The sequence below is a fragment of the Pogonomyrmex barbatus genome, unplaced genomic scaffold (assembly GCF_055798465.1).
Source record: "Pogonomyrmex barbatus isolate J1 unplaced genomic scaffold, ASM5579846v1 scaffold17, whole genome shotgun sequence".
Classification (NCBI taxonomy): domain Eukaryota; kingdom Metazoa; phylum Arthropoda; class Insecta; order Hymenoptera; family Formicidae; genus Pogonomyrmex; species Pogonomyrmex barbatus.
Window position 1 is genome coordinate 5,418,696 of NW_028297113.1, and position 27,311 is coordinate 5,446,006.

General features: G+C 44.0%; 1 protein-coding gene across 12 annotated transcripts in view; it reads right to left on the minus strand.

The window, feature by feature from the left end:
* The window catches only part of heph (polypyrimidine tract-binding protein 1 heph), a 366,198-nt gene that overhangs the window by 153,636 nt on the left and 185,251 nt on the right, over window positions 1-27,311 (minus strand). For 6 of the 12 annotated variants that reach the window (XM_011646796.3, XM_089074312.1, XM_089074316.1 and 3 more), the window contains 2 exons: window positions 23,961-24,017; window positions 1,742-1,795 (listed from right to left, as the gene is read on the minus strand). The exons of 3 other annotated variants lie outside the window; for them this stretch is intronic. In XM_011646796.3, the coding sequence (XP_011645098.1) occupies window positions 1,742-1,795; window positions 23,961-24,017 (111 nt within the window). Of the gene's footprint in view, window positions 1-1,741; window positions 1,796-23,960; window positions 24,018-24,150; window positions 24,454-27,311 lie in introns of those variants that run through there. 3 more of the 12 variants (XM_089074317.1, XM_089074310.1, XM_089074313.1) reach the window with 2 other exon arrangements.

The window sequence follows — 27,311 nt, forward strand, 5'->3', positions numbered from 1 at the left end:
CCGAAAAACCTGATCCTATTTCCGTTCCAATATTAACGTGGATTCCCTACACTTTGTTTGACGTGTACGTCATACCCGCCATTCCAAGCACCGTTTCAACCCCCTCGCAACGTTTCTTCTTTCGTGCGTTACGTGTTCCTCGTGTGTGACATCCGTGACGACCAGGCTGACAATATACAAACACATTCGTCACTGTCGCCCACGGAACGTCTCTTATTTCATGCCGGTAAGAACGGCCGAAGCGATAGTAAAGAGGCAGACAGGCGATCAAACAGGGGGAAATCTCGATTTTTCTTCCGGAAACAACACTTTCCGGTAGCTCTATATATATCCGGTATCCGAAGCGTCATTATTGCGCACGAATTCTCAATCTCGCCGTAGAGATTCGTTTGATTAGCCGCGTGACACATAATTCAGGAAATCGACCTTTATCTTCCCTAAAAATAATATGCATTTAATATTAATATGCATTTCGCGGAATGTTTATGAAATATCGAGAGAGGCTTATCCGAGACATCGTTTCGAGAGCGGATATAAAACGCTGAGTCCACTCGCGGTATAGCCGAAATTGCATCAGTTAGCGTTGCCGCAGTCGTGTGCTGAAAAATGGCTTCAAATGGCAGCGGTGCTTCCATTCTATTTTCATTCAACAAACCATCTTTGGTCCCCGCTTCCGGGCCGAAAGCGGAAACGGAAGCAGATCTCTGCTGGCTGGCTGTTTGCACACGGCCGTTTCCATAAAAGTTTAATTAATTAGGCCGTCGTATTTGATTAACGCCGCGGGATCTTTCGTGCTTCACGAAAATTGCACGAGTACACGAGTGACGACTCATCACGTGTTAGCAGTTGGAAGCAATACTTAATAAAAGCATCATGACATCAATGGATTAATGCCGCAGTTACGTTACAATGACGCATTAGATCAGCTTAATATACCGGACCGTATGAGCGATGGAAAATATCGACTATATTGACTAACTTGTTGTTTTCAATACGTAAAACATCGACACCAATACTTATTAACATGCTAAAATGATTGATTCACGTGCGATTATACGTCCCGGCAGAATTGCTATTTATATTTAATGTGGTAAAGAGCTGCGCACAGCCAAATCCACGTCAAATTTACTAAATTACAAAATTTATGTTGCACACACAGCCGTAACGTACGAGTCAGATTTTATAAAGTGATGCACATATTTAACAATATTTCGCGATAATTAATGTCGTAAATTACAAAATAATTACAAAGTTCAAATTACAAGATAATAGAGAAGACAGGAGCACACACGTTATACGACGTATAATTTAACGTTCGTCCATTATTTTGAAATTAAATATTATAAAACGCTATCCCACCATCTCTCTCCCACCGCGTCTCGCGTCTCTGTATAATTTCTGATAGTCTATAAAAGACGGTTCCCGACGTGAAATGATAACGGAATTAACGGGCGGGGAAGGAAACGAGCTAAATTTCTGCGGCTAATTTTTGTCATGCAGCGGGATTATTAGGAGTGAGCTTGGCGCATATTAAACCGAATGCCGCAGCCCGCCGGCAACCCGGGCGGAAGTCGAGATGTATCGCGACGTTAATTAAGACGGATGTGTGCCTGCGAGATATTAGGACCTCTTCCCATATCCTTCACGAGCAGCACATCGTCCCCGGGAAAGAGCCTTTCGGCGGTAGGTTGGTGGAATACGTGAATAAAGCGAGACGGTGTACATTGCTTTTGTGGCTTACCATCGTCAGGGACGCGCCCGTCCCGCGTGCGTACTGGAATTCCTGGACACTCACCTGAAAGCAAGAGATAGAGCGAGGGATTAAATATGAGTTGCTTATCTAAAAACACCAATCGAAATTGGTGAAAATATATCGATGTGTCGTATATCGAGTATCGGGAATTCAACAAGCTTTCTATATGAATATAAAAGTGTGTGTGAAAAGTTGAATTAAATAAGAGATGTGTGGGAAATAATATGAAAAATTGACTTTAATCGCTCGATCGTTCGATTGGACAAGTTATCACCGTGAAAACTGCGGAGAGATTTTTTTTTTTTTATCTTTTCAGATCAGATTACCGAATCTTATCGGTTTCCTAAACGGATATCGTTAGGCGTCCGTTGAAATCTTTACTCATACGAATTAAAGCGCGCTTCCCTTTTTCGGGAGTTAAATCGCGGAGTAAAAGCGCGGGGCAGATATCGATAATGCACTTGGTGAGAGATACACGGCACGAGCTATCTCGATCGTGCCATCTGACACACACGGTCTGAATTCGCGAGATATCTCGGCTGCGCCACCTAATAGCCAGATTAACATGTCGACAAGCGAACCTATCGACCAAATCACACACATGGCGTTTGCCGGAATCGCATCGTAGCGAATAACCTAATTTATCGTCGCCACGCGGAAAATTTGCCTTATGTTACACGTGTCACTTACATATTGTTTCATTATGTAAAATAATAGACGTAAGAATGGTATGTGTGTTCTTTTTTTAAGACTTATTTTTCCCTAACCGATTATGCATCGATCGATACGTGTCATTAGAATTTTGCATATCTCGACGCAGGAGACGCATTACGTTTCCATGGGGCAATGAAAAAAAAAAACGTCATAAAAAAATTCTTACAACGTGAGTACGTGATTAAGAAATATTTTACAGATATCGCCTGACGCAGCGCGGCATAAAAATAAATATCGAATATCAAATTTTCAAACTCACATGCGTGACTGTAAAGCTAAAAAAAATCGCGTAAAAACGTACAGAGCTTTCCGATAAAAGTGCGAGACCTCGTAAAGATCGTCCGTGTGCGCGAACGATAGCAAAGAAAAGTTGTAAGAACGCGTTGACGAAGAAGGCGTACCGAGGAACGGAAATCTCGCTAGACGTGACTCAGGCACGTGTTTACGTAAATTCCAATCGATAGCGTTTTATCGCCTTCGGCACGCAACTTTGACGATTGGTTGCCTTTTTTCTCCACGCGAAGCTTAACACATAGTCTTTGACACGGAATCGACAAGGCGGAACTATATACTCGATATCTGCATTCGCAACATGTTTTTGTAACGTGTACATCGCGTGCAATACGAATCAGATCTCGTTAGAAACCGTTAATAATACGTATTACACGCATCAACAACTAACAGGTCCTAACACTGCAGAAACGAGATTGGCCAACGGATCGATTACTAGCACCAATCTTGATAGATCGGTGCTAATAATGCGATCTTTTTCTTATAGCGCGATTGTGATAAAATTCGATGAAAAGAATTTTATATAAGCGCTGAAGAAGAGTTCTATCACGTACACTTCTTCCAAGTCCTTTTTACGAAAAATTCCATTTTGCCGCGCATTAAGGGCTGATTCGAACGTCCTATCGGATTCTGACTTTCCATCCGAGAAGTCTGTTGCCTCCAATCTTGACAGACGAATGGATAAAATTCGATACCTTCCCGGCACAAAGGAGTCGGCGTTTTCGAGCAGAAACCTGAATGAAGCAGATGGATTTAGGGAGAAAACTCGTCGGACAAGTTGCGGAAGGGGAAGGATAATTTATCCTGTATTGGCAAATGGATGATAATGACGTTTCCCAAGAAAGGGACGTCGAATCAACGGAAGCAACGATCGATGTTTACGCGCATTTACGCGCAACCGAGCGCATACACGCGATCGAATGTGTACGCGTGCGTGTATATATGCGCGGACACCTTTATGAGATTAAGCCCGTTTACCTGTGCAACGTGTAGGCATACGCGTAGAGCTTACGTCGATACACACATGCCATGACGTGCGTGAACGTTTCGACGAAAGCTGCGCCTATTACGAGAAACATACCACGCCGCCAGCATTCCGGCAATAACTATGCGAGCTGTTACGTTGATAGTAATAAATGTCGAAACGCAGAAGTCGATGTCAGAAATACCATTACGTATATAAGTTGGAGAAATAAAAAAAAAAACGTTTCTCGATTAATCGAGCCTCAGCGACGCGAAAACGGGTAACGCAATCTTATTTTTCTATTTCAATTATACCGTTATGAATTATCTCCCCCATCGGAACTTTTAATTCGTTCGATTTCGAGCGGGCTTTCATTTAGCAGAATCTTAATTTCCGAACTTGCTCGAAGAGAGTTATATTTAATGAAACTCGAAGACAACTGGAGGAGAGGACGATCTTTCTTTTTTTTTCTTTTTTTCTGCGCGCGCAAGGAAATTGCCAGCCAGGTGATGTGCACACGTGCGGAAGGGATTGATGCGTGCTCTCCCCCCCCCCCCGAGTATGCCCTTTCGCAGGAGTGTGTACACAGTACGGACGCCTTGATGATACTAATTGATGTCGGCTAAACGGATACAGAGGACGGCCGGATCAACCGTGAAAGCGCACTGGCACCCCTTCACGGGATTCACCCTTCCGCCTCACAACAGTCTTCGACTTCACTTGACTTCCGCCTACGAGCTCGCCCGGACCAGCTCGACAATGGACACGCCACTGGGAAGAATGTCCGCGCATGCCTCAGCAACAATGCGCGAACAATGCCGCATAACGACTTCGGCTCTCTCTTTCTCTCTTCTTCTCTCCCCCCTCTCCCTCCCTCCCTCCCTCCCCCTCCCCCCTCCCTCCCTCTCTCTCTCTTTCTCTCTCTCGTGAAGCGCAAATTGGCGCTTCCCGAGTCACCGAGAAAGATGTCGACTCCATGCAAACTTGTTTCGGAAAGGTACGAGTATTCCAGACCAGCACGTTGTTTTGATAAGCGATTCACGTCCACCCGTCGTGTTTCCTCCGAAAATGCGAAAATGTTCGCCGAAACTCAAAACGTCGCTCCAGTTTTTATATTCAGCGGTATAAACGAATACAACAGAGCGTACAGAGTTTATTTATTTTTTTTTTTTTTTTTTGAAGAAAAATGCAAAATTAATGAATCGGCAAAATCCGGTGTATAATAGGAAACATGACTTCAGCTTTTTTTTTGATATTTTAAATGGACAATCGAATTCTACAAGTAGAATTAATAAGTTATGTCACTTATTACTTATTACTATTTATAAATAATATATATTCGCTATTCAATGTCTCATCGATCCTCACGGTGAGGCCAAGATGCAAAATTACAAAAGCAGAAATTAGTATTGAATACTGATTGATTGAATCGACTTTACGGGTCTCGTCGAATTTCTCATTTCCGATTGCTTACCTCAGCCAACGTGGAGAAAGGCCGCGGCAGGACCATTCAGGACCGCACGGAGATAGGTGTAAGGAACACAATGGACAGATAATAGCCGGGACTGATAGATTGATAGATTGATAGGGGAGGGAGCTCAGCGGGCGTAAGGCGATTGCGGAGCCGCAAGAAAATATAATTTTCCAATCTGCCGCCGATCGGAAGCCAGGCACAAGGAAGCAAAAGAAAGCCCCCGCGAGCACGAAATATGTACCTTACGAAGCGGCAAGAAAGAAGTAATTCCACATACGCGATTACGTAAGGTACCTTGATGCGGGCCAAGTTATCTGCGGGGTATTAAGGTACCGCGAGGGACGAATGACGGAGGAGACGGAGAGGGGGGAAAAAAGAAGGATCAAAGCGGACGGAGCGAGAGGACGGAAGTCACCCCAACAGCTAGATGGGCTTCCAGGATCGACCTTCCACTTCAGTAATGAGAAAATCACAAAAGACGTGTCGCTTCAATAGGTCTCCGGTATCTGTCGCGTCTCTCTCTTTCTCCCCCCCCCCTCTCTCTCTCTTCCTCTGTCTTTCTCGCTGGATTCCTTTTTTACTACCAACGACAATCTACCAGTAACCTACATCGGTCCTGGCTGAAAGCTTATTATCGAATTTATTCTTAAGGGAAAGGAAACGTCTCGCATAATACGCATTGTTGCGCCTTCCAGTTGATCAATTCGACAAAGGTTTCGCTGTTTGGGAACCTTATTACAGAATTCTTGGTTACTAATATAAGTAAAATAATATAAGTAAAATAATATAAGTAAAATAATATAAGTAAAAAATAAAAATAAAAATTGTGCTTGTAAACATATAACTGTAGCGGAGACAATTCTCTCAACGATCAATTGTCAAATTCGAAAGTATCAAATATCACAAGTAAAAGCATCGAAAAATAAAATTTCAGTACATTACAATACTTCTTTAGAACAAATATTAATAATGAATATATATGAATCGTTTCCTTTGTATGTGATCTTCTAAAATGAATTGAACCCTATGCTCGTAAACTCTCTTGAAGGGATTAAAGACGCCACCAATGCGCCATACACAAAATTAACCCCCACGGAATGATCAGAGCACGCTGGTTAATAATACCGGCGAAAAACTATTTAGTAGGTCGATTTATTCAGAGACACGTAGCAGCCATTAATGCGCGATAGCACCGGCTGATCGTAGACGAAGATACGAAGAGATTTAAGTATCGGCTGACTGGGCGGTTTCCAAGACCTTTTCCCCTGTGTAGGAGGTGGTAACCATCTTTCCAAACGATTTATTTACTCGTCCTCGCCTCTCGTTTGCATACGTACGAGAATGGTTCCCGAATTTTTTAAAAAAATTCGGCTCGTTAACGTCAAGGTTGACCGGTGGGATTTTTCATTTTCATTTTGGCCAAGTGTCTCTTCACGTGACATTTGCATAATTTCCGTGGATGAGACAAGTCAGTTTGTTCGATGAAAAAAACGACATATTAAACGTCCGAGAATGTATACGAGGGAATTAAATCAGAGCCTTAGTTAATAAATTGATTGCAAAGAATCCGAGGAAGCCCTCCCTTGAAAAGCGGCGCTCTCACCGAGCTGGAAATTTTAAAAAGAGTTACGACAGAAATTATAAATTACATCTTCCCTCAAAGGGAATTGACTTTTTCAATTTACTTTAAGAAATCTCGACGGTTGTACGCATTATTCTAGAGCACTTGATGCATACATCAAGTACGAAACTGCCAGGGGGTTACTTTTATTTTCACAGCGAAACGCGTTTAAACAGAGTGGGGAAAAGGGAAGGAGGCCGCGGTTCTACGAGAGGGAGGATTTCATACAAAGAGCCCCGTTATTTCATAATGTACGCGGATACTAAACGGACACGCGATGGACGTTAACGCGCGCAGGAAGGAATGCGATGTAAAAATACAGTTGGGAAAAACAATACGTGTCTTTCCATTCCGACCGCCGCGCCGTCGCCGTCGCCGTTGCCGCCGCCGCCACGCCATTCCGTTTCGTTGCATGGAACAAATACTCACTTTGAGATTCGTTCGCGATACAAAAAAGAAAAAAAGAAAGGGACAAACAAAAAGAGAGAGAAAGGAACACTGGATGGAAAAATTGCAGGGATGCGCGGAGGATTACGTCGCGGTGCATCTTCGTGCTTTTACTTTGGTTTTCTTTGACACGAGCAATCTCTCTCTCTCTCTCTCTCTCTCTCTCTCTCTCTCTCTCTCTCTCTCTCTCTCTCTCTTTCTCTCGCCGAAATGGAGAATGGAATATTTTCGAAGTGCCATTACGATCTGTAACCAAAAGCTATTCTCTGCGCACACGTCTGCTATGTATGTCAGCGTATCTTCGATTTATTTCTGATTTATGAAATGCTCGAATATTCGTTACGTTCGGAAACAAGTCTCAAGTCCTTGGATTAAAAATTGGCTCAACTATAGAATATATGAATTTCGGATCGACTTCATCGCGCGGCGTATGATTTATTTGATAAAATATTTATCTTGGAAGATGGAAAATTGGCTCGAGCATGTCGTGCGTGTACGATCTTAGAAAATTAAAATCGGAAAACACTATTAGTTTACCCCCCGATATTACAACATAAAGGAGTCTGAGTGCAATTACTTTCAGAAATAAAAACATTAAAGCCAAAGAAGTTGATATCAGGATACGTAAATAAATTACACAACCGTCGGCGATGGTTGTCGCAGACGTAATCATCTCGGTGTACATCTTAGGTAAACGAGGGGAAGATAAAATACCGTTTTCTCTCTCTCTCTCTCTCTCTCTCTCTCTCTCTCTCTCGACTTTTTCTCCGTTCTCCATCGGGCGATGTTGTAAGATTTATTGCCAATCTCGTTCAGTACGCAAAACGAATCTCCTTTGATGTCTTTTAGAAATCCTGAGATTGCCTACAGGCTCCCTGGTCGAACATGTTTTTTCAAAACTGTCCGACCTTTGAGGAACTTCACATTACTCATTAAAAGTCTGATACCTCATTAACTATCACTGAAATTAAAGTCACTTTTTGTAACTGTAGTTTGGCATTTGACTGTCAAATGCGAGACTTTACAGGGGTCCCGATCTCTATTTTTTTATATACTCTCCTTGTCTTCTTGTTACGTATCGAATGTTATTATACTCATTAAACTTTAATTTCATGATAATTTAGTTGCTTTAAATTAAAATTCTATATATTATATGCTGAAGAGAGAACATAGTCTTTCATACAATATAAAAAAAGATTTAATACTCATTTCTTAATAATATGTTTCGTGACTGTGTGTTGTGATTACTTTTAGACTCTTAATAGATACGACGTATGCGACAAAAATTTAATGTCGAGAATACGTTTTCTGATATACCTTCCAAAAGACAAATATATCCCTAAAAGACCGTGATTTTTTTCGGTCGACCAGCAACCATTTATGGAAAATTACTTCCGGCATTAATATCACGACGCGATCTATGATCTAAATCAATTTTTTTTTTCCCTTGTCAAACGTGTCCACGATCAGGATCTCGGGTTGGACTTTATTACTCAACCGGGAGAAAATGACCCACAGCCTCGCAGTCCGAGGGTATGAGTTACCGGGACGAAATCGCTTTGTTGATTCCGGCAGTCCCTAACGCACAACGTAGTTTACGGCACAACTTTGTCGGGCGGCCGTTTCCGCGGGTATATCACGTCGTAAAAGGGACAAGTTGCCGATCCCAGGACGAGGGAGGATCCCAGTCGTCGGTTCATATCGCGACAGTATCGAGGGTGGCCTGCCCTTCGTGCCGAACCGATTCCAGCACGCCATATCCCCACCCTCTCCCCCGCCGGGGCGGCGTGTAATTCCTATCGCGACGACGATAACGTTCAATCGCGTCGAGCATGCGATCATTGTGATGAACTAATCTACGAACTTTCCCCGTGAACGTACGATCTCGAGAGGCGGGAGGGAGACAGAAGGAGGGAATCTGTAAAAACGGGATCGCGGGAAATGTAACGCTGGCTGATAAACGCGGCCGATAACGCCGATGGCGCTGGTAATCGCGGCGTTAATCGTCGAAGGGTTTCGTCGGAAGGATATTCGGCGGAAATCGAACTTTTTTAAGAGTGAGAACATCTGCAAAGCTTGCCTAGATTTTCTTTTCGCACGTTCGGTTAGCGATTTGCGTTGCGAACGTAAGAAAATGTATGCGCTTAATTCAGTTTAATTAGGAGAAAGAAAAAAAAAATTGGCAAAAGACTTGCAAACGTTTAATATCTCGTATATCGATTTCAAACGATTCTTGCTGCTGAGCGTGAGAGTGTGAAAAGTACAAAGAAGCGCGCTTCGTGAAGAAAGCGAGGGAGTGAGAGAGGGATCAAGAGATAGAGATAGATAAAGAGAGTGAGAGATATATATCTCCGGTACCCTATTAACGAGGCAATTAATAATAATGGGGCACGAGCCCCCGCGCAGCCACACCCAATTACCGCCTCGTTCTACGGGGCGGTATATTATCCGTTTTAATTAGTGCAACGCTTTGTGCGATGCTCGCTAATAGCGATAACCGGCAGCCGATTACTACGGACTCATCAATATTCCGTTTTGCCGGCGTTGCGCCTCCACCGGCTTAGAATTTCACGCGGAAGCGGCAAGATCAAAGTCTCAAGTAGAGATCTCCGTGCCCGGTTAGCCTCAAAGGGAACCGAATCGATACCCGATCGATTTCATTCACCATTGTTTCGACGGTAATCGGTAATCCTGTAACCGAAACTGTGATTGACGTCGCTCAGCACTGATGAAATTTGAATTCGCATGACTCGACGAAAATTAAAATTCAATCGCGCGTTTGTAAGTCGATATTTACGATAATTTAAACGTCTTCGAATCGAATTTATAAACGCGCTACGTAAACGAATCCGAAAATTTCTGTAAAAAATTTGCTACAGACAAGAAACTGTCGAATTTACATCTTGACATCTCGCGATATCATACTGCACTTGCAGAATCATTGATTTTTATAGATTATATAATAATAACCTAATAAATTTATAAATTTGCAGATTGTTAAATCCCTGAAGCAAACAAAAAAAAGCACGATAAAAAATTCTTATCGTAATATTATATCAATTTGGAGTTTGCATATTCGTGTTTTTCTTCTAGAGAAAACGAAGACAAGCGAATAACGGTGATAACACAGATTCATCGCGAAGCAGCAATCGGCGACGTTGATATAAATGGAAGCTGATACGAAATCAATCGGCGAATTCCCGTCGATTCGGGACGGCGGCGTATGTTTCTCGGAGTCTATTATTTACGTATCGGCAGCGCGAAATCAAATGATCGACGGCGCAACAGAGAAACGTGGAATTTCGTTTCGGCGGCCCCCTCGCGAGAGATGAAGAATGGCTTCCAGCCGCGCGCGTCCGGGGGTAAAAGCTGGAAACGAATTTCCCGAGTACGAGGCGCAGCTTCGCCACAAGCGACGGCGGATCGAAGTAACAATACCGATGATTGCGGCCGTGTAGTTAGTATCGCTTAGAGAAGCCGGCCTCGCCTCGGTATTAGTAGGTTCCGATCGAAACTGGATAAAAGCTCGTTATTGGAATTGTCCCGGTCGACATGAAACGGGAACGGGAACGAAACATAGTCGAGATAAGCGCAATTTTAATGTTTGCGGTGTACTTTAACATTTCTCTTCTCTACGAGTGGAAGGTGATATCGAAATTTCATTCCTTGAATTTATAAAGAGCTATTTTAATTATATTTTTAATCCTTGGTGTGTGTGTGTGTGTGTGTGTGTGTGTGTGTGTGTGTGTGTGTGTGTATATCGATATATATTTAATATTATATACCAAAGCCAAAAATTATTTCTAACTTTATAAATTCATACATAGTTTAATTAACGTTTTAATTTTTTCTCTGTATGCCTTGTATTCTCATATATTATTATGATTACCCTTTCGGACAAAATAATAAAGTTAAACACGAGAGTCGATAGAGTGACGTAGAGAGAATGGAATTATTAATTAAACGAGATTAACCGATAACGTTAGAACGCGATGAGACGTTGATCGCGAAATAAATACAATTTCACAACACATTACATTTCAACGCAACGCATTCTATTTCTCGAGAAAATAGTGTAATAAATATTACACGATGAGCACCACTGTACGGGTCAACAAACTACAAAGCAGGCGCGGTAAACGAGAAATTTTGCATTATAAATTGCACGCAGCCGTTATTATACGGTAAGGGCATTACTACATAATGTTATAATAGTAATGTTGCTATTTAATTCAGTGTTTACGAAACGCAATTTCATAACGCCGCCAGTGTAATGAAATTTAATCAAAATGACGTATTAGACGCTCAATTATTCATGACGGCGATTGTTATTATTAACAAGCGGACTTTCATCCGTCATGTGAAAGACAATTCATTCTACTATAAATTATACGCAAAAACATTTTTAAAGAAATATTTTTACGATGCGACATTTATGATACTACATATCATTAACCTGAATTTTTATCGCGCAGGCAATCTACGTGTCTGCAGACTTTCCCTCCTGCACTAACAATGACTATGGCGCGTCTTAAAACTCGAGAAGTATAATTGAATATAATAAAAACACAATTAATATCGTTCTTAAGACAATGACCAAAACTGGTTGGAAATATTTGACTGCAGCGTAACGAGCATGTGAACGCTTAACGAGCATCCTCTTGTAACGTGAATCGGGCTTTAAACGCCGCGACCGCGTTCGCGGGGTTGGAGTCCTCTCTCACAATGCGGCGTCTGATATCTGGATCCCGTATCGCTAACGAGAGAGAAAGAGGAAGGAGCGAGCTCGAAGCAAGAGAGCGTGGAGGATGGAACGGGGGTTGAAGCAAGCCGACGTTGCCTTCCCTTCGCATAATATGCCTCCGGCCAATGCGAGGCAGATAAAGGCAAGAATGAGCGCTGCGAGAGAGGGCTGCGCGACGAGGGGAAAGTAGTGATGCCGACGCGGGGAGGTTCGTCGGACGCGGTGGAGGAGAAAGAGGAACAGAGCCAGGCCAGGAAATCGACTTCTCCGGGCTGGCTGGCTGGCTGGCAACGGCGATACACGATCGCCAATTGTCTCGCCGCGCTAGCGCTACGCTAACAATGCATTCGCCGTCCGCGTCGCCGCGAAATGTAGGTAACGGGTGCTTCGGAGTTTAATTAAACTCGCGGCGAAAGTCGGCCGCGGTTGGCTATCCCTTGAAATCGGGAGCGCCTCGCTCCCGGCGGCCTAATGAAAGGCCGTTCTCCACCTTGAAAGACGGGGCGGCTATGTTTTTTCTTTTTTTTTTTCTTTTTCTTTTTCCAATAAAATCATTAGACCACCTCGATTTCTCGTCCATTCGGACATTTTACGATTCTCGAATTCAGTCCCGCGGAGATTCGGCGGACTTTTATCGGTTGACGTTCGATTCGGCGGAGACATATGTATATACGTTTCCGACGTTTCGACCCAGGGCGCGGTGTAAAATTAAACTCTAAATAATACATAACGACGGGCGAAGGCATAAAAGGGAACATAGGCGACGAGTCGTGAATTATTTCGCGCGCCATCGATCCGACCTGCTCCTCCTCGATATTTCTCGAGATCCAAACGTGCCAGCATCCGGTTACGGACGGCCGGCCGTCCTCAGCCGGGATCGATCACGCGAACTCACACGGCGTGTTCTACATGCATATTTTGTTACCGTTTCCCCCGACGAGTCTCGCCCGGCGCGTTAGGTTACGCCGCTCACGTCGTCCTGGCCATTCCTCCTCGAAATCCTGCTGGGAGCCGCCGCCGCAGCGCCCCCCTCCCCCCTCCCTCCCCCGTGTCCAGGACAGTATCCATTCTTTATCTCTCGTACCTGCGTCGTCCGAGGCGCCGTCTTATTTCGTTGGTTACGTTTCGCTGTGGCAAAGCCGACTCCAATTACATCCGGGATACCGGAATCCCACCTCGTGCTTGCTCGGGCAATTGAAAAATAATAGAAGCTCCTCCGGACTGGCCTCCGTCCCTACACAGCCTTTTTCCTTCATTTCTTCTTCTCTTCTTTTTTTTTTTCCTTTCTCTCTCCGCTCGTCCCTCCCTTTACCTCACGTCACAATTCCCTGTGGGAACGAGAGGGATACGCGAGGAGAGATACAAGTTTGTGGGGGGGGGGTGGTAAAGAGACCCGGGAAAGAACCAGGGGCGAAACGAGATATCTCTGCTGAAGAGCGGTTAAACGGTTAATCGACGTCGGCGTCGATTAATCAAAAGCGGCATGAACCACGAACGGCAGGTGTCGTCTCGATTTACAAATGGTCCTTCGCTTATTTCGACGATAAGCGGATTCTTATTGGATGGTTGGGTTATCCTGTGGGATCCAACGGGAGTCGATTATCCAGCGCTGGTATTCGAGAGGGGAAGAAGCGAGAAAATTTCGTAGCTAGAGAGAAAGTTGTAGGAGCGATGGGAGCGTCTAATCCTCTGCGGTTTCTGTTCAATATCCCACGAGGAATAGGTTTGCGAGACAAATGGATCATACGAGATTTCATTACTGGATAGATAGAAAAACACAAACGTCTTTTACAATATGTAATCACAATAATCACATCACGTCATTAATGAGACTTATTAATGAATAATTCTTTGCTTCAATCATACAAAAATTTTCCAAACGTCGACAGCGATCTCCTTCTGTCTGACACACATTTTATGTTTTACATGCAATTTATAAAAAAAAAAAATAAATAATGCAATAAACAGTTTATGTCGTACGAATTTCATCGTTAAAAACTGTCCTCGGAAGGATCTCGCTCGATTTCAAGAACGCTAAGAAATGTCTCACAGATATAAGTCGGTTACGTGAGGCAACGGAGACCGCCTGAAGGATTCGATAAACGTGAACAAACAGCGGGGATCCCGATCGTGTCGCTGCAAAGCGCCTCGAATACGTCACACGCGGCATACATCTCCGGATCTCGGGATTTGCGGGATCTCACGAACGAGGTTCGTGCGTGCAGGCCGAGAGGAGAAACAGGGGCGAAAGAAAAAAAAAATGATAGGATGAACGGAGGTGGGGAGAGCAAACGGATGAAGAAGCTTCCACGGAGGACTCGTGATCCCTGTCAACGAGACAAACGGACAGCGAAAGCGACGGATGGTCTTCGCGCTTCCCCGCAAGATATATTTTCTATTTCGCGGCGCACGTGCGCCGCATTCGTCGCGCGGCCGACGTAAGAAGGTGTGAACATCTCCCCGCCGACGACGTTGTATTTGTTACAAACGCGCCAACGACCGGGCCGGAGTATTTCTCATCGGCGAATGGCAGAAGCGAGAGGCAGATTTCGACCAAAACTTCACCGCCACAAAATTCGATTCTGCGAAATCTCTGCGAAGACTCGTGACTATTGACCCCCTTACGCAGTAGTCTACCAGTGGCAAATCATTAAACTATCGCTCGGGTCGGTTAATCCGTCATGCGAAAAGATGGGGGTTTGCTTTAGTTTGGGGATCGCTCCTATTCGTGACGTAAACCGCGCGGCGGTCGACAAGGGGCGGCAGCTATTAAACGTTAATTATACTACGAAATTTACTTAGAAATATGACGAAAGGGATACGGAGGACGGGGGAAGCCGACGGAACTTGAAGGGTCGGCGAGAACGGGGGTGAGCGAGACACGGGAACTCGAACGGAGGAAGATAGATGGAGAGGCGGCGTGGCGGGGAGCTGAATGTAGAATGCTGGAAACTACCCCGGAAACTAACTCGACGGCTTAAGGAGAGCGGGGTCTCGGTTGCCGGAGACGGCCGAAGTTTGCCCCTTGATTAGACATTTATGGTAGGGAATTGTAAACGAGCGTTACAGACATTAATTAGCATTTATTATTCATCATGGCGTTTGCCACTTTCAATCAGCGCAAATCGACCGGGGAACTAGTCGAGATGATTCGTTGGTCTAGATTTGCGCAATCCGCACATTCGTCATTTTCTAATTATGTCATTTGTTCCTGACGCAATGATCATTGATCCTTCCTACGTTCAATCTAAGATTATCGTTGTCAAATTATTTTAATCGATTGTGTGAGATTGTCTGTTAATCGGCATTTATTATACAAAGTATTATACAAAGTTCAGTTCCAAATATACCCCATTTTAGTTGAAACTAGAAATGCGGAATGATTAAAATATATATATATATAAAATTACGCGAAATGTCGCGTCTCTGTGGTTTTCCAGGTTAGGTACGCAATCGAGCATATCGCACTTGTCCATCTGTCCGTCCGTCCGTTCACGTCCCGCGGCACAATGCACTTTGGCAAACTTTGTGGCCAGCTTTGCGGAAGCTGCATCGGCACCGTCGATGTGCACCCATAAAACTGATCCATTATAGACGCAGCGGGTATGGTTATGTGGCCATAACCGCCGCCCTGCAACAAAGCTCCCCTTTCCTCGCCTCTTTCCGTCCTAAAAGCAGCCTTTACAATGCGACGAGCTTAATTGGTTTGACAGCAGTGCTACGGGCACTTTCATACATTGACCCTCCCCTGACGCGAAGGGAGGATACGCGACTTTGCTCTCTCCGGCCATCCCTCTCGGTTCACCCGAGGATCGCGCGTTTTGCCATTTCGGTCCGTTCCGGTGATAAAATACAAAATACGTAAAGAACTGGTTTTTACACCCGCGGGTCGAGAAACAGGCAGACAGATAAAGCCCGTAATGGATTCGAAACGTTTCGAGCGCTCGCTTGAATTTTAATGCGCTTAATATGTACGACGCCACTCTCGCATATTCCGCTACGTAGAGGCGCCGTATAAACAAGGGTCCATGTGGAACAGTGGACGTTTGTGTTCGCCACTCTCCATCGTGTCGTGTCCATCGACGTCGTGAATGCACTTCGAGGCGGCATTGTAACAGCTGAGGGGAGGGAGGGGGGGGGGGGAAGAGAGAGAGAGATCGGCTTCACGAGACGTCGCGCGATCGGCGCACGCTCCACGTGTGCGCGTGACACGCGCACGCCCGCAACGCGCGGTCACGCCGTGAAGATTACGCGCGTGCAACCACGCGCGTGAAATCTCATCCACGTCGCGTGTCCACTACCTGAAAGAGAGAGCGTATAGCGCTCTTCATCACTCCCTCAATCAGAAATCGCGTGCATGCGTATACGTGTACACGCGCGCGCGGTATTTCTAGGAGAACGTTAATTAATAATTTAATCGAAGAGCCTGTTTCGGTCCTGCAGCCTCGGATACGTGGCGCAGGACTCTCTAATTAAAATCGACCTAAGCGTGTGCGCGCGCGCGCGCGCGCGCACGTGTATATGTGTGTGCGCGCGCGTGCGAGCATACACGCATGTGCACACACTCTCTTCTCTCGTGCACCGTGCTCGCAGCATCAGCAGCATCGAGGAAAATAGAGGAATCACGATGTCCACTCTCGTGGCTAAGAGAGACGAGGCCCGCCGGCGTTATTATATACATTCCACCTGCGAAAATCATCCGGTCTTGTGTGCCTCGCTTTATTTTAATCTCCGTTATGCACGGAACTTTCCAAATCACGAGAGACAAGCGCGGTGCTATTTATCTTCCGTTTCGATGGCTTTGTCGTCGGAATGCCAGTCGGAAGTAACGACGGAATGCACGAAGCCATCGTCGGTTGGTACGTCGAGAAATCTCGCCGACGTGCGGCGGGAATCGAGAGATTGATTGATGTACGTGTTGCGCGAGGGGGAGGTGAGGAGTCTCGGCAGCTGTCTTGCTTCGACGCTGACGTGTCGAATGCGAAACACCTTTTTCACGCTTTTGAATATTTAGCACGGGTGTTATCATCAAAGCGACGATAATGAGTCTGCATGATAAATATAACGTAAACTGTATTACGAATGTATAATGAGCGCAATAATAATAATAAATATTGAAAATTTAATGGCCGGCGACATTCGCACGGCAGTGTTTGTAATGAATATTGTAAATTCGCGTAATGTGATTTCGTTCAATTTATAAGTCATATAATATGTAACGGTTTTTCCGTGACGCCACCTAATGACGCGATGGCATAATAATGCATTTTATCGAATGCTGTTAAATGGCATCGACTATCGTCTTAATGCAAAAGGGAGTGTATATGAATATGTCGCTCGCGTATTGACGCACGTACCCTCGGAACAGGCGTGTAATAATTTCTACGTTACGAGTCCGCGGCCAATAACAAACTACTATAAGTACATCCGATGCCACGACGCGCGTAACGCGTTCCGGTGTCGTCATAAAGGATGATCATTGTCCCACGTGATTCCCGATTTATCACCATGTAACTTATTAGAGAGATAGAGAGAGAAGCCGAGTGTCTATCGGTCAAGATGAACGATTTATATCATGCTCTGACCGAGATGTCACTCTTTCCTTATAACTATACAACCAAACATTACTTTCTGAAAGCTCGCGAAATAAATCGCGGTAAACTAAAATTTCCACCGCATTTAAAATACTTTGCGATATTAAATTACTTATCGAGCACGCGTTGCACACATTTCGAAGGAAAGTAAAAATTCTATATTTCTATAATTATTTAAAATATACATAAAAGTTTTGCGTACACGTGCATATATTACATCCCGTGTATATAGTGAGACAATTATATATTTTCTCCTGTATTGTTATCATATCAACTCCTATCAAATCATAATGTTTGAGCTATGACCCAAAGTAGTTGCGGGTCGGACATAGACAGACGCAAGCCGCAAGCCGCGCCGCGTAGAGGCGAGCGCTGTTACGGCCGAGCAATATAGCGTGGCCAAGTATTCAACGAGATTTCATGCGAGCATTTCATGCATCTCGGCTCGTTACCGAAGGGACAAGCGGGCCGACACAACCGAGAGAGAGAGGATGGACGCGGCGCGTGTCGGTCTCGCTGTTTTGTAACCAGGCGAGGATGGGAGAAACGGCAAGCTGCGGAACCTCGTTTCTCGGGAGGGTTAATGACCAAGGCCACAGGCTCGAAACAATGCACCCCGCGCTGGCATTTCCGCGCGCCATTTTGCAAGTCTCTCTGCGAGCATCGCTCGCCTCCGACGCGCCATAAACCGATGCGGCATGAGAAGATCTCGGCGGCGGAATGCGCGCGAGCCATCGCTCGACCGATCTGACACCGCGCGATATATCAACGCTGAGCTATCACTTTGCGATCATGCTTGCGACCAGATTGGAGAATATCCTACACTGAAAACAACGCGTAATATCGGAAACTCTTCGTGCAAATTAAAATTTCAACTACGAAAATCCTGGAGTAAGTAAATTGAATTGAAAAGTATTTAAACATGTTTTAAGAAATAAAAATAAGAGTTTTTGTGTATATAATATAACTAAAATTTCTTTTTACAGTCGAAAGACGATTTTTACGTGTTAAACTAATTCGAAATAAATCGTTCTAGAAATGGGAAAACTTAGTGTTATACGATTGCTATTACGGCTAGCAATTACGGAATTAAAAGATCAATTTGGTAAATAGACCTACGGAGAAATTTCTGGAGCAAGACTCTAAAGTAAATATCGCACTTACCAACGGTACGTTGGGCTCCCTTGGGACATCTTTAGGAAGGGACGAGATGGATACCGTAGAAGGATATTAATATGGGCTATGTACGTGACGCATGCTCCAATTCTCTAAAAGTCCATTAGAGGAATCACGGAACGGTCCGGGGAAGCTATCGTTTGGCCAAAATACAGATGAATAGAATTAGGATGATTGCGAAAGCGTAGATTACAGAAAGTCCAAGAAACTTGAAATTAATTAATTAAATAAATTCCGAACAATAGAATTTCGATGTAACAACAGAAATAACAAGAAACAAGTAATAATAAAAGTAATAATAAAATTAAAGATCGTTGAAATTTGAGACAAATCAACAAGCACAAAAACGTCTTCTAATAAAATTCTTTTTGTTCTTATTATATCCAAGATTTACAATTCTCTGATATTTACATCAATCACGAATCGAGGATTACCGCAATTCCCTAAATTTGGTCACCGGTTACCGGGAGAAACCCGATTACGCTTTCTCTAGTCACCTCGAATCTCGACCCATAATCCTCAATTACCTACCCGCACCAGAATGATCTGCACGTTATTCCCCAGAAGAGGGAGGTTTTCCAACGATGATTAAGGATTTCTTGCCTCTGTGCCACTGAGAAGCACCACTGCTGGACCACTTCGGACTTCCGGGCACGTTTCACGATGAGTTTTGAAACCCCCCACAGTCGAGTAGTCGAGTTAAGGCGAAAGGGAACGAAGGAGGGAGGGAGGGAGGGAGGGTACGTATCATGTTAGTAGTGGATTTATTCCCAGGGGACGCGGTATTCCGTGTTACTCCTCCTCCTTCCTCCCCCCCCCCCTCGTATTCGGACTCGGAATCACCTCCAGCTAGCCATAGGCCGGGAAACGAACAGAAGGACCTTGGTGATCGAATCGCGTTTGCACGGCCAATCCGATCCTGGCCCCGCTTTTCGTCCGGTAACGTTGGCAATCACGCGTTCGTTTAATTTTTAACCAGGCGTCGTCCGCCGCCACGTTCCATTCTCGAAATTACGTTCGGCGCGTTCTGCGAGTGGCAGCTCTACGTGGCTACGAGAAGGGGGAAAGAAATGATAATAGGTGAGAGTGTCGCGCAATCGGACATAAGCCGACATTCCTCGGTTTACGTAACACACAAACAGTTGTATTCTCGACTCGTCTAATAGCTAATTTTAAATAAACACTTTCATTTAGAAAACTGTTTAGAGGAGAGCAGTTTAATCCAAGCTAATCCGAGAAGGTTGGATTTTTTTTTTTTAAATAATTTTGACATTTATCGGCCGGTTTTATTAACTTCGTAAAACATATTTCTTTCGATATATTTCTTTAAAAAAGGGCAAATAAATAGAATAGCGAGCTACATCGCGGCTTATGTCAGGCCAATGTGACACTACGAAGACTCAATACTTTTCGCGAATGAGATCTGCTCGTCGAAGCGTGGGTTCTTGCGTAAAAAGTTCCACGGGGATACCGCGGGGGAAAGACGCGTTATCGAAGCGACGGATAGATTCCCGGAAAGAAGAGTTGCCTTCCGCTCGGCCGGAGTAACGGGTCGAGATATCTAATCGAGATATCACGATCCGCACCATACGCTCGAGCGATCTTCGACTTCCGTAGGACCGAGGGGTAAACGAGGAGCGAAATCCGTGGCGCGTAAATTTCCAACCCCCGTTCCACTTCGGGTCGCTCGCCGCTCGAGGATGAGGAGAGCGCGAGGAGGAACGGGAGGAATAGACGTTCTCAGGAAACTGTTCGAGGATGCACCTTCGAGCGTGAATTTCCTCGATTCTCGCGACATGCAAGGTATCGAAGGAAAGACGAGAAAGGAAGAGAGAGAGAGAGAGAGAGGGGAGGGAGAAAGAAAGGGCGAGAAAAAAAGAGGAATGTCATCGCGCTCGGGAAGAAGAGAGAAGTATTCTGAAACGTGGGAATAAAAGCGCGAAAAGAGGCACCCCCTGGTTGGAATCGACTACGAGAGATTGCGCTTGTCTTCCGGTGGACGAAACGAAAAGTATATGCGCCGGAATGGTTTTGGCTGAATGGGAACACGTCTCGCCATCTTATGCACGATGAATAATAAAATTGACTGTGCCGTAAAAATTTGGATTTCTCCTCGACATTTCGCGAACATCGACGAAAAATTTATCAAAATATCCGCTGTCACAGCTTCACGGTTACGCCTCGCGATAACGTTTAACGAGCATCGAGATCGCTTCGTCCGGTTTCCAAAAAAAAAGGAAGTCTCGCCGCTCGCGAGTCTCTCCAACTTGGAGAAATCGCGTGAAACCCGCGACGTATCGGAGCGAAGTATCAAATATTCATCCGCTACTACCTCGCGCTGTCCTTATTCACTCTGTCGATCGCACGGAATCTTAGGATTCAGGCGCGGATTGGCGGACCGCCGGAATTCGCCTGATGCATAGTCGATCCCGTGGCGGGTTACCAAGCGGATGCTGAAGAGCAGGATGCACGTGGTGGTACGGCCCCGCCGGGGAGGCCACCCGCCGCATCGTCGGTCGGTTATTGCGGGCGAGGAAGCTCTCGAGAGGGAGGTAGCGAGCGCGCGGCTTGCGAATCTGCGGAGGTGAAAGAGCGGAAAGTCAAATTTGCTCATGATAATGCCGCGAATTTCTTACGGAAAGTGTTTGCATCCTGTCTATCTGCCGCTGTCCCGTCGTCGCGTTTCAGATTCTCCCGTGAGGAAGGAAACGAGCTTTTCGCCGAACAGAGAGAGAGAGAGAGAGAGAGAGAGAGAGAGAGAGAGAGAGATTTATCTCTTGACGTTATAAAATCATTATATCACAATGGCAGACGGTATCCAGATTATAAAGTCCACATATGTTTACGACAAATATTTACGTATTTGTGATATGTGTACTGTATAAATTATTATTATCCATATAATATTAAAAAATATTTTACGTAAATTGCAAATATGAGTGATATATACACACACACATAGAATTTTTTGAAACAAAGTGAGACGACTGGCAATAATTCGAGCTTTCTCTGCATATCCAATTCGTAATATCACGAACAACGCTATTGTTATTATTGATAGATTAAAATAACTGAAGCTGATAAAACCAACGCACGGAATTTTGATGAATAAGACGAGGAGTTGCGACTTAAGTTGAATGAGAATCGGAAACTTCGCTTCTCTATCCTCGTCAGATTAGTAGTCCGCTCTAACGGGCTTCGCTTCAGTCTAAAGAAAAGATCGCTACGGGCTTCCGAGGCATGGATAAACACACAAAGCTTCGACAGCACTTTGAAGACGATTATCGAATGCAGAACAATGACCTGTCTTCGAGTTGCTCCTTCCTGACGGAGCTGAAACTGGCGGAGCAAACACTTTATTCCACTAAACGGTGCACGGATCTCGTAGTTGCCGCTTTTAGCAGTTCTCCGATTTCAAATTTAACGTCGTTAAAGTGATTAGAAGTTAGCAAGTATGCAGTGCCGATGCGTTAACATATCTAACTTTTGCAAGAAGAAAATGTTTGGTGCCAAATTGCTCAACAAGTAACAACATAAAAACGATTAAGATCGAATCAGACAGTTGTCAGAATAAAAAAAAAAAAATTACATTCGTAAAACACATAAATAAAATAATAACAGTTAAATATAATCAAACTATCTTTCTCTTAAATACATGCCGTGTTATTCGTTGCACAAGACTTAACAATTAATTTCACTCGCGAAGAACTAGATCGTGGCAGACGTACTTAAGACGCATTTCGCGTAATTAACTATTAAAATTCAGTTTAAAGAAGGGAAAAAAAAACAGACTCGGGGGAGTTTCCGCGATCGTTACCTTCCCGTTTCTTACGGCGAGGTATCACTCTTCTGGGAAGATAAAACACTTCTCGCGGGCCGTTCGAATGCAGTTCGAATTCGTGGAGGAGCCTGCCTACAGTATAAATATCGAAAATGGTGGAACGCCCCGGAGTCGTGATAAACGGCTCGAAATTTCTCCAAGTCCCTCTCTTTCTCTTCTAGGAATCCGGTGAGGCCTCCTCCGCTCTACCAAAGCGTGAAGCTACACGATCGACCATGACAGAAAAGTTCGTGTGAGCGCGGCTTCTAGAGCGGTGGCACATACACAAACGTACGCACGTACACATATGCACCCAGCAAGTGACTACGAAAATTCGATGCCCGAGGGACTAGCTGAGTTAAAGGCACCGAGAGTACCATAAATCCGTTTAAATTGCAACGACGACCCTCGATCCGTAGATCGTTGCCGCGGCGTGAGCAATTATCCATCAGTTCGCCTTCCTTCTCTCGCGCGATTCACCTGTTCTCCTTAATCTGCCATGTACCTTGGCATTTTTCCACGAGACGTACATGAAAACAATCTTGGCCGTTAATATCGATGCGTTAAACATCATGCTGATCTCGATAGAGAGAGAGAGAGAGAGAGAGAGAGAGAGAGAGAGAGAGAGAGAATCTTACTGTACACTTACAATTCCACGATTAATAAATGTGATATTTTTTTAGTTATAAACAATGCGAATGGAAATTCTGAATTTTTATTTTTGCACAAATAATTTGCTCGAAATATCCCTATTCTGAAATTCATACAGGAGAAAAAACGCGTTTTGTTTCAGCCACTAAATACTGAAATAGAGATAAGAGAAAAAGATTATATTTATCGCGTCGCCAAGTGCTTTCTGTTTCCTCGCACTTTTACGATTGCGGAAGCACTATTTATTTGAAGTTCGACTAGTCGGTCGTTTCCTCTCCGTAGTTGACGCTACGAACGAGTATACGAGACAGATTCATATGAAAGAACAATAAAATAAATGTCGTAACGCAGCAATAAAACAGTCACGTAGTCGAGCGAAGGCACGTTTGTTTCGTTGTCACACGAGTGAAAATGGAGGCGCGATAAAATTTGCAGGCTCGATAAACGTTCTTAAAAATTTCGAACCAGTCCTAAGGACTTTTCAACCGATCGCTGATTTAATTGTTGACAACGATTTTGAAACAACCGCTTGGCTATTCCGCTATTCCGCAATAAATCAAATATGTACAGCGTGTTTGTGATTTTGTTATACGCAAATTATTGTTAATTTATATAATGTGTACAAATACGAATGGAATAATAACGTTCGGAATGGTAACATTTCATTGTGTTGCGTGAGTGTGAGTTGTATACGATGTGAGTTAAACTTACCACCGGGAACGGTGCTGTGGGGAACGGACGAAAATTCGAAAGGTCTGGAATTCTTACCTGCAACGGAAGAAACAAACAGTTAACGTCTAGATAACAACGGCGCTTAACCCCGACTCGCATTTCTCCTCAAAATTGTTTTTAAAGTTTCAAAGCTGAAAGCTACGTCCAATAAATCTTCTCGGATAATTACGTGAGAGATGCGGACGCTGAAAGGGGGCGAGTAGATAAAGTCGTGATGGACGACCGCGCGCGACGCACCGCGGGCCGGCTTAGATCTGACCATCACGGTCTGTTGCGGGTTGGCAGGAAGTGTAATCCGATTTCTTTCGTTTTACACCATCCCTCCTTCGCTTCCATCATTCTTCCGGCCGGTTCCGCGACCGCGAGTTGTACGCAAGAAATTTACTGGCGGCCGAGCTCGATGGTTGCTCGAGCTTAATTCTTCGTAAAAAGGATCGTGGGGTATTATCGGTCGGAAAAATTCACAGTTAATGAACTTGCATACAACGGGCGGGTACAGACGTTACGAGGTTGTTTATACCTTTCCGCGGGTGGGTGCTCACGTGTGTACGCGATCGTTTCGCGAGATACAAACGTAGCTCGCAATCGCACAATTAACGCTCGCAATTAACGTGCGATCGAGGCGTGTCGCTGGCGGCTGAAAGAAGTAGCGGAGAAGTACGCGTCGCAGACCACTTAATTGAAACGAGGAAAAGGAACGATGGAGGACAGGCAGGCAGGCAGGCAGGCAGGCAGGCAGGCAGGCAGGAAGGAAGGAAGGAAGGAAGGAATGAAGGCAAGGGCGAGCAAAAGAAGAATGAGGAGGAGGCGTTCCTCCAGCCACCAGCTGCAACCTGTTGAATTCGGAGATACGGAGAGATGGGGAATCACGGGTACCGTCCATTTGGTAACTTCGAATTGCTATGAAATTGTTTTACCACTTCACACACGCCGTCTCCATATGGCATTTGTTTGTCCTAGAAACGGTCGAGTCTCATCCGAGCGTTTAATTAACGAGCTTGAATCAATGAGCGTAAAATTTCATGCAAATTACTGCCAGACCGTCGTCATCTATAAGTTTTTTTAATCGCGTTAATTGTTATTCTCGAAGAAGAGAGAAAAATAAAGCAACGTACAATAATATTTGGAATAAATTTCGCATGGTATGTTCGTTATTCGCAGATTTCAAGAAAGAGATTAAACTTTTTCCCCCCTTTTTTTTTTTCATCAATTTAAACGATTTTACTCTGAACGTTTTGCAAAAATACGCATGACGCGGTGCAAAGAGATAACCTGAATTTTTATACATGATGTGAGTTTTTATAATAAATGCATGTAAATCGCGATTCGTGATTTATCGGAATGCGTCGGTTCACTGAAACTCCAAAAGTGACGCTGTAATTTATTTCTGTCTGTATAAATCAATCATTTGCGCGCATTGATGATTCAAAAAACCATCGCAATTTTTTTATATTCTTGCGCTTTGCTTCGTATTTTTCATATGTTTCCAAATTGTGTGATTTATTCATCGAGAAAATATACACGTAAATTTATATCGGTCGCAAAATCACTCGCCGAGAGAGAACGTCTGAAAGCCAAGCGCGTAGTAAGGACAAGGGCAGCCGGTTTCTTCTATCAAGCTCCTTCGCCATCTTACTTTTTATATTGAAGAAACGAATGGCGGACCAGACATGCCAGCCCTTCTATCCCAAGGACGCATTCTTCTTCGCTCGCAAATGGTGAAAACTACACCTCGATTAAATGCGCCATCACGAACTATCTCATATCACCAAGAAAACCTTTCCATCCGAGACATTAATTGCACCGCGTATGTGGACTCGTAAAAGTAATATCATCTCATAGATTTCATTTCACATCACAACATTCTTCTCCTATTTTTAAAAAGTCTTTCACGCTCGGGAAAACCGCACCGCGGATATAAAGCAAGTCCGAATAAACACGTTTATCTGTCGAGTTAGATCTTCGATTTAGGCAATTGATCCAAAAACCTTTCCATAAGCAGAAACGACGGAGAGATAGAGGTAGCACGAGAATCCATGATGAACGGCGGTGCGAGACAAGGACGGAACGCGCGGATCTCAAGGCAAGCAACGGAGAAGGCTGGGGATGAAGGCTGGAAGAAAGACGAGAGCAACAACCAAGTGCACGTTGCCGCGTAACGCGTAACCGCATAAAGCGGGAATGTCGGGAATGGTGCGACGGAGCAAACCACTCTCCTGCATTTCATGGCTTCAAGGTCGAGGTCAAGGTACACCTAAGTATCCCATCCCGTCTGAAGTTCTGACCTGTGGGGGAGTGTGACGCAAGTACGGAAACTTGCGATCTTGCACATCGCGTTTGAAACGCGGAATCTCGCTTCGGAAAAATCGAGTTATCTCCCCCTCCCCCATTAAAAAAAATAGATCAGACTTAAATTTCAAAACTAACTAAATTTTTCGCATCTTGTGAGTTGTCAGCGATCAAAGCGTGTAAAAAGTTAGAGAATTCGCGATTACCAAGTGCAAAGTATTATAACTTGGCGCCACGAGGAAATGCATTTAGAAGCTGTAGCTAAACTGATATGTCATATTTAAACGATAAAATTAATGTCATGTTATATTACGTAACATTATGTTAAAAAATGGAGGACATCGCACCCCTGTTTCAGAAACCTCGGTGTCTGTTTCTGACCGGATACAACAGGGATCTATCGTAGCTGTTTCACGTTGCTTGACTACACAAACAAAAATCAGTTTTAAATCAAGACAAATACTATCATATTCTCATATAAGTAAGAATGTTATAATTTTCTTAAAAATTTTAGTGTTGATTTGACTGAATTTGTATTGTATTACTTTTGCTTAATTCAAAACAAAAAAATCTTCCATATGAAGATTATAATATTCTTGCTAATATATAAGAATATTCATTTTGATTTAAGACTAATTTTTTTTTCTGTGTACGACACGATTCCACATTTTTTACGACAAGAAATGTATTCGTGTAAAATCGAAGAAAAGTAAAGATTGAAGGCGCGAGAGATCCTCGAGCGTTCTTCACATAAAAATTGCACTTCCTTGAAGACTGCAAGATTGCAGGATATAAGATTGCAATTTCTCGTGCGATATGAATCGATATAGCATAGAAATAGAGACCACGTTAATTCATGCAAATTTTTACATCTTGCAAGAATGTTTTCCCTTGATGTGTTATCGTAATGATTTTTTTAATACATTGTTGAGATGATACGAACAAAATAAAAACTGCATAATAAAATTAAATCAGATCAGTAAAATATTACGTGATATATTATTGCATTACGTATGTCATACGTAATATTATTGATATTAT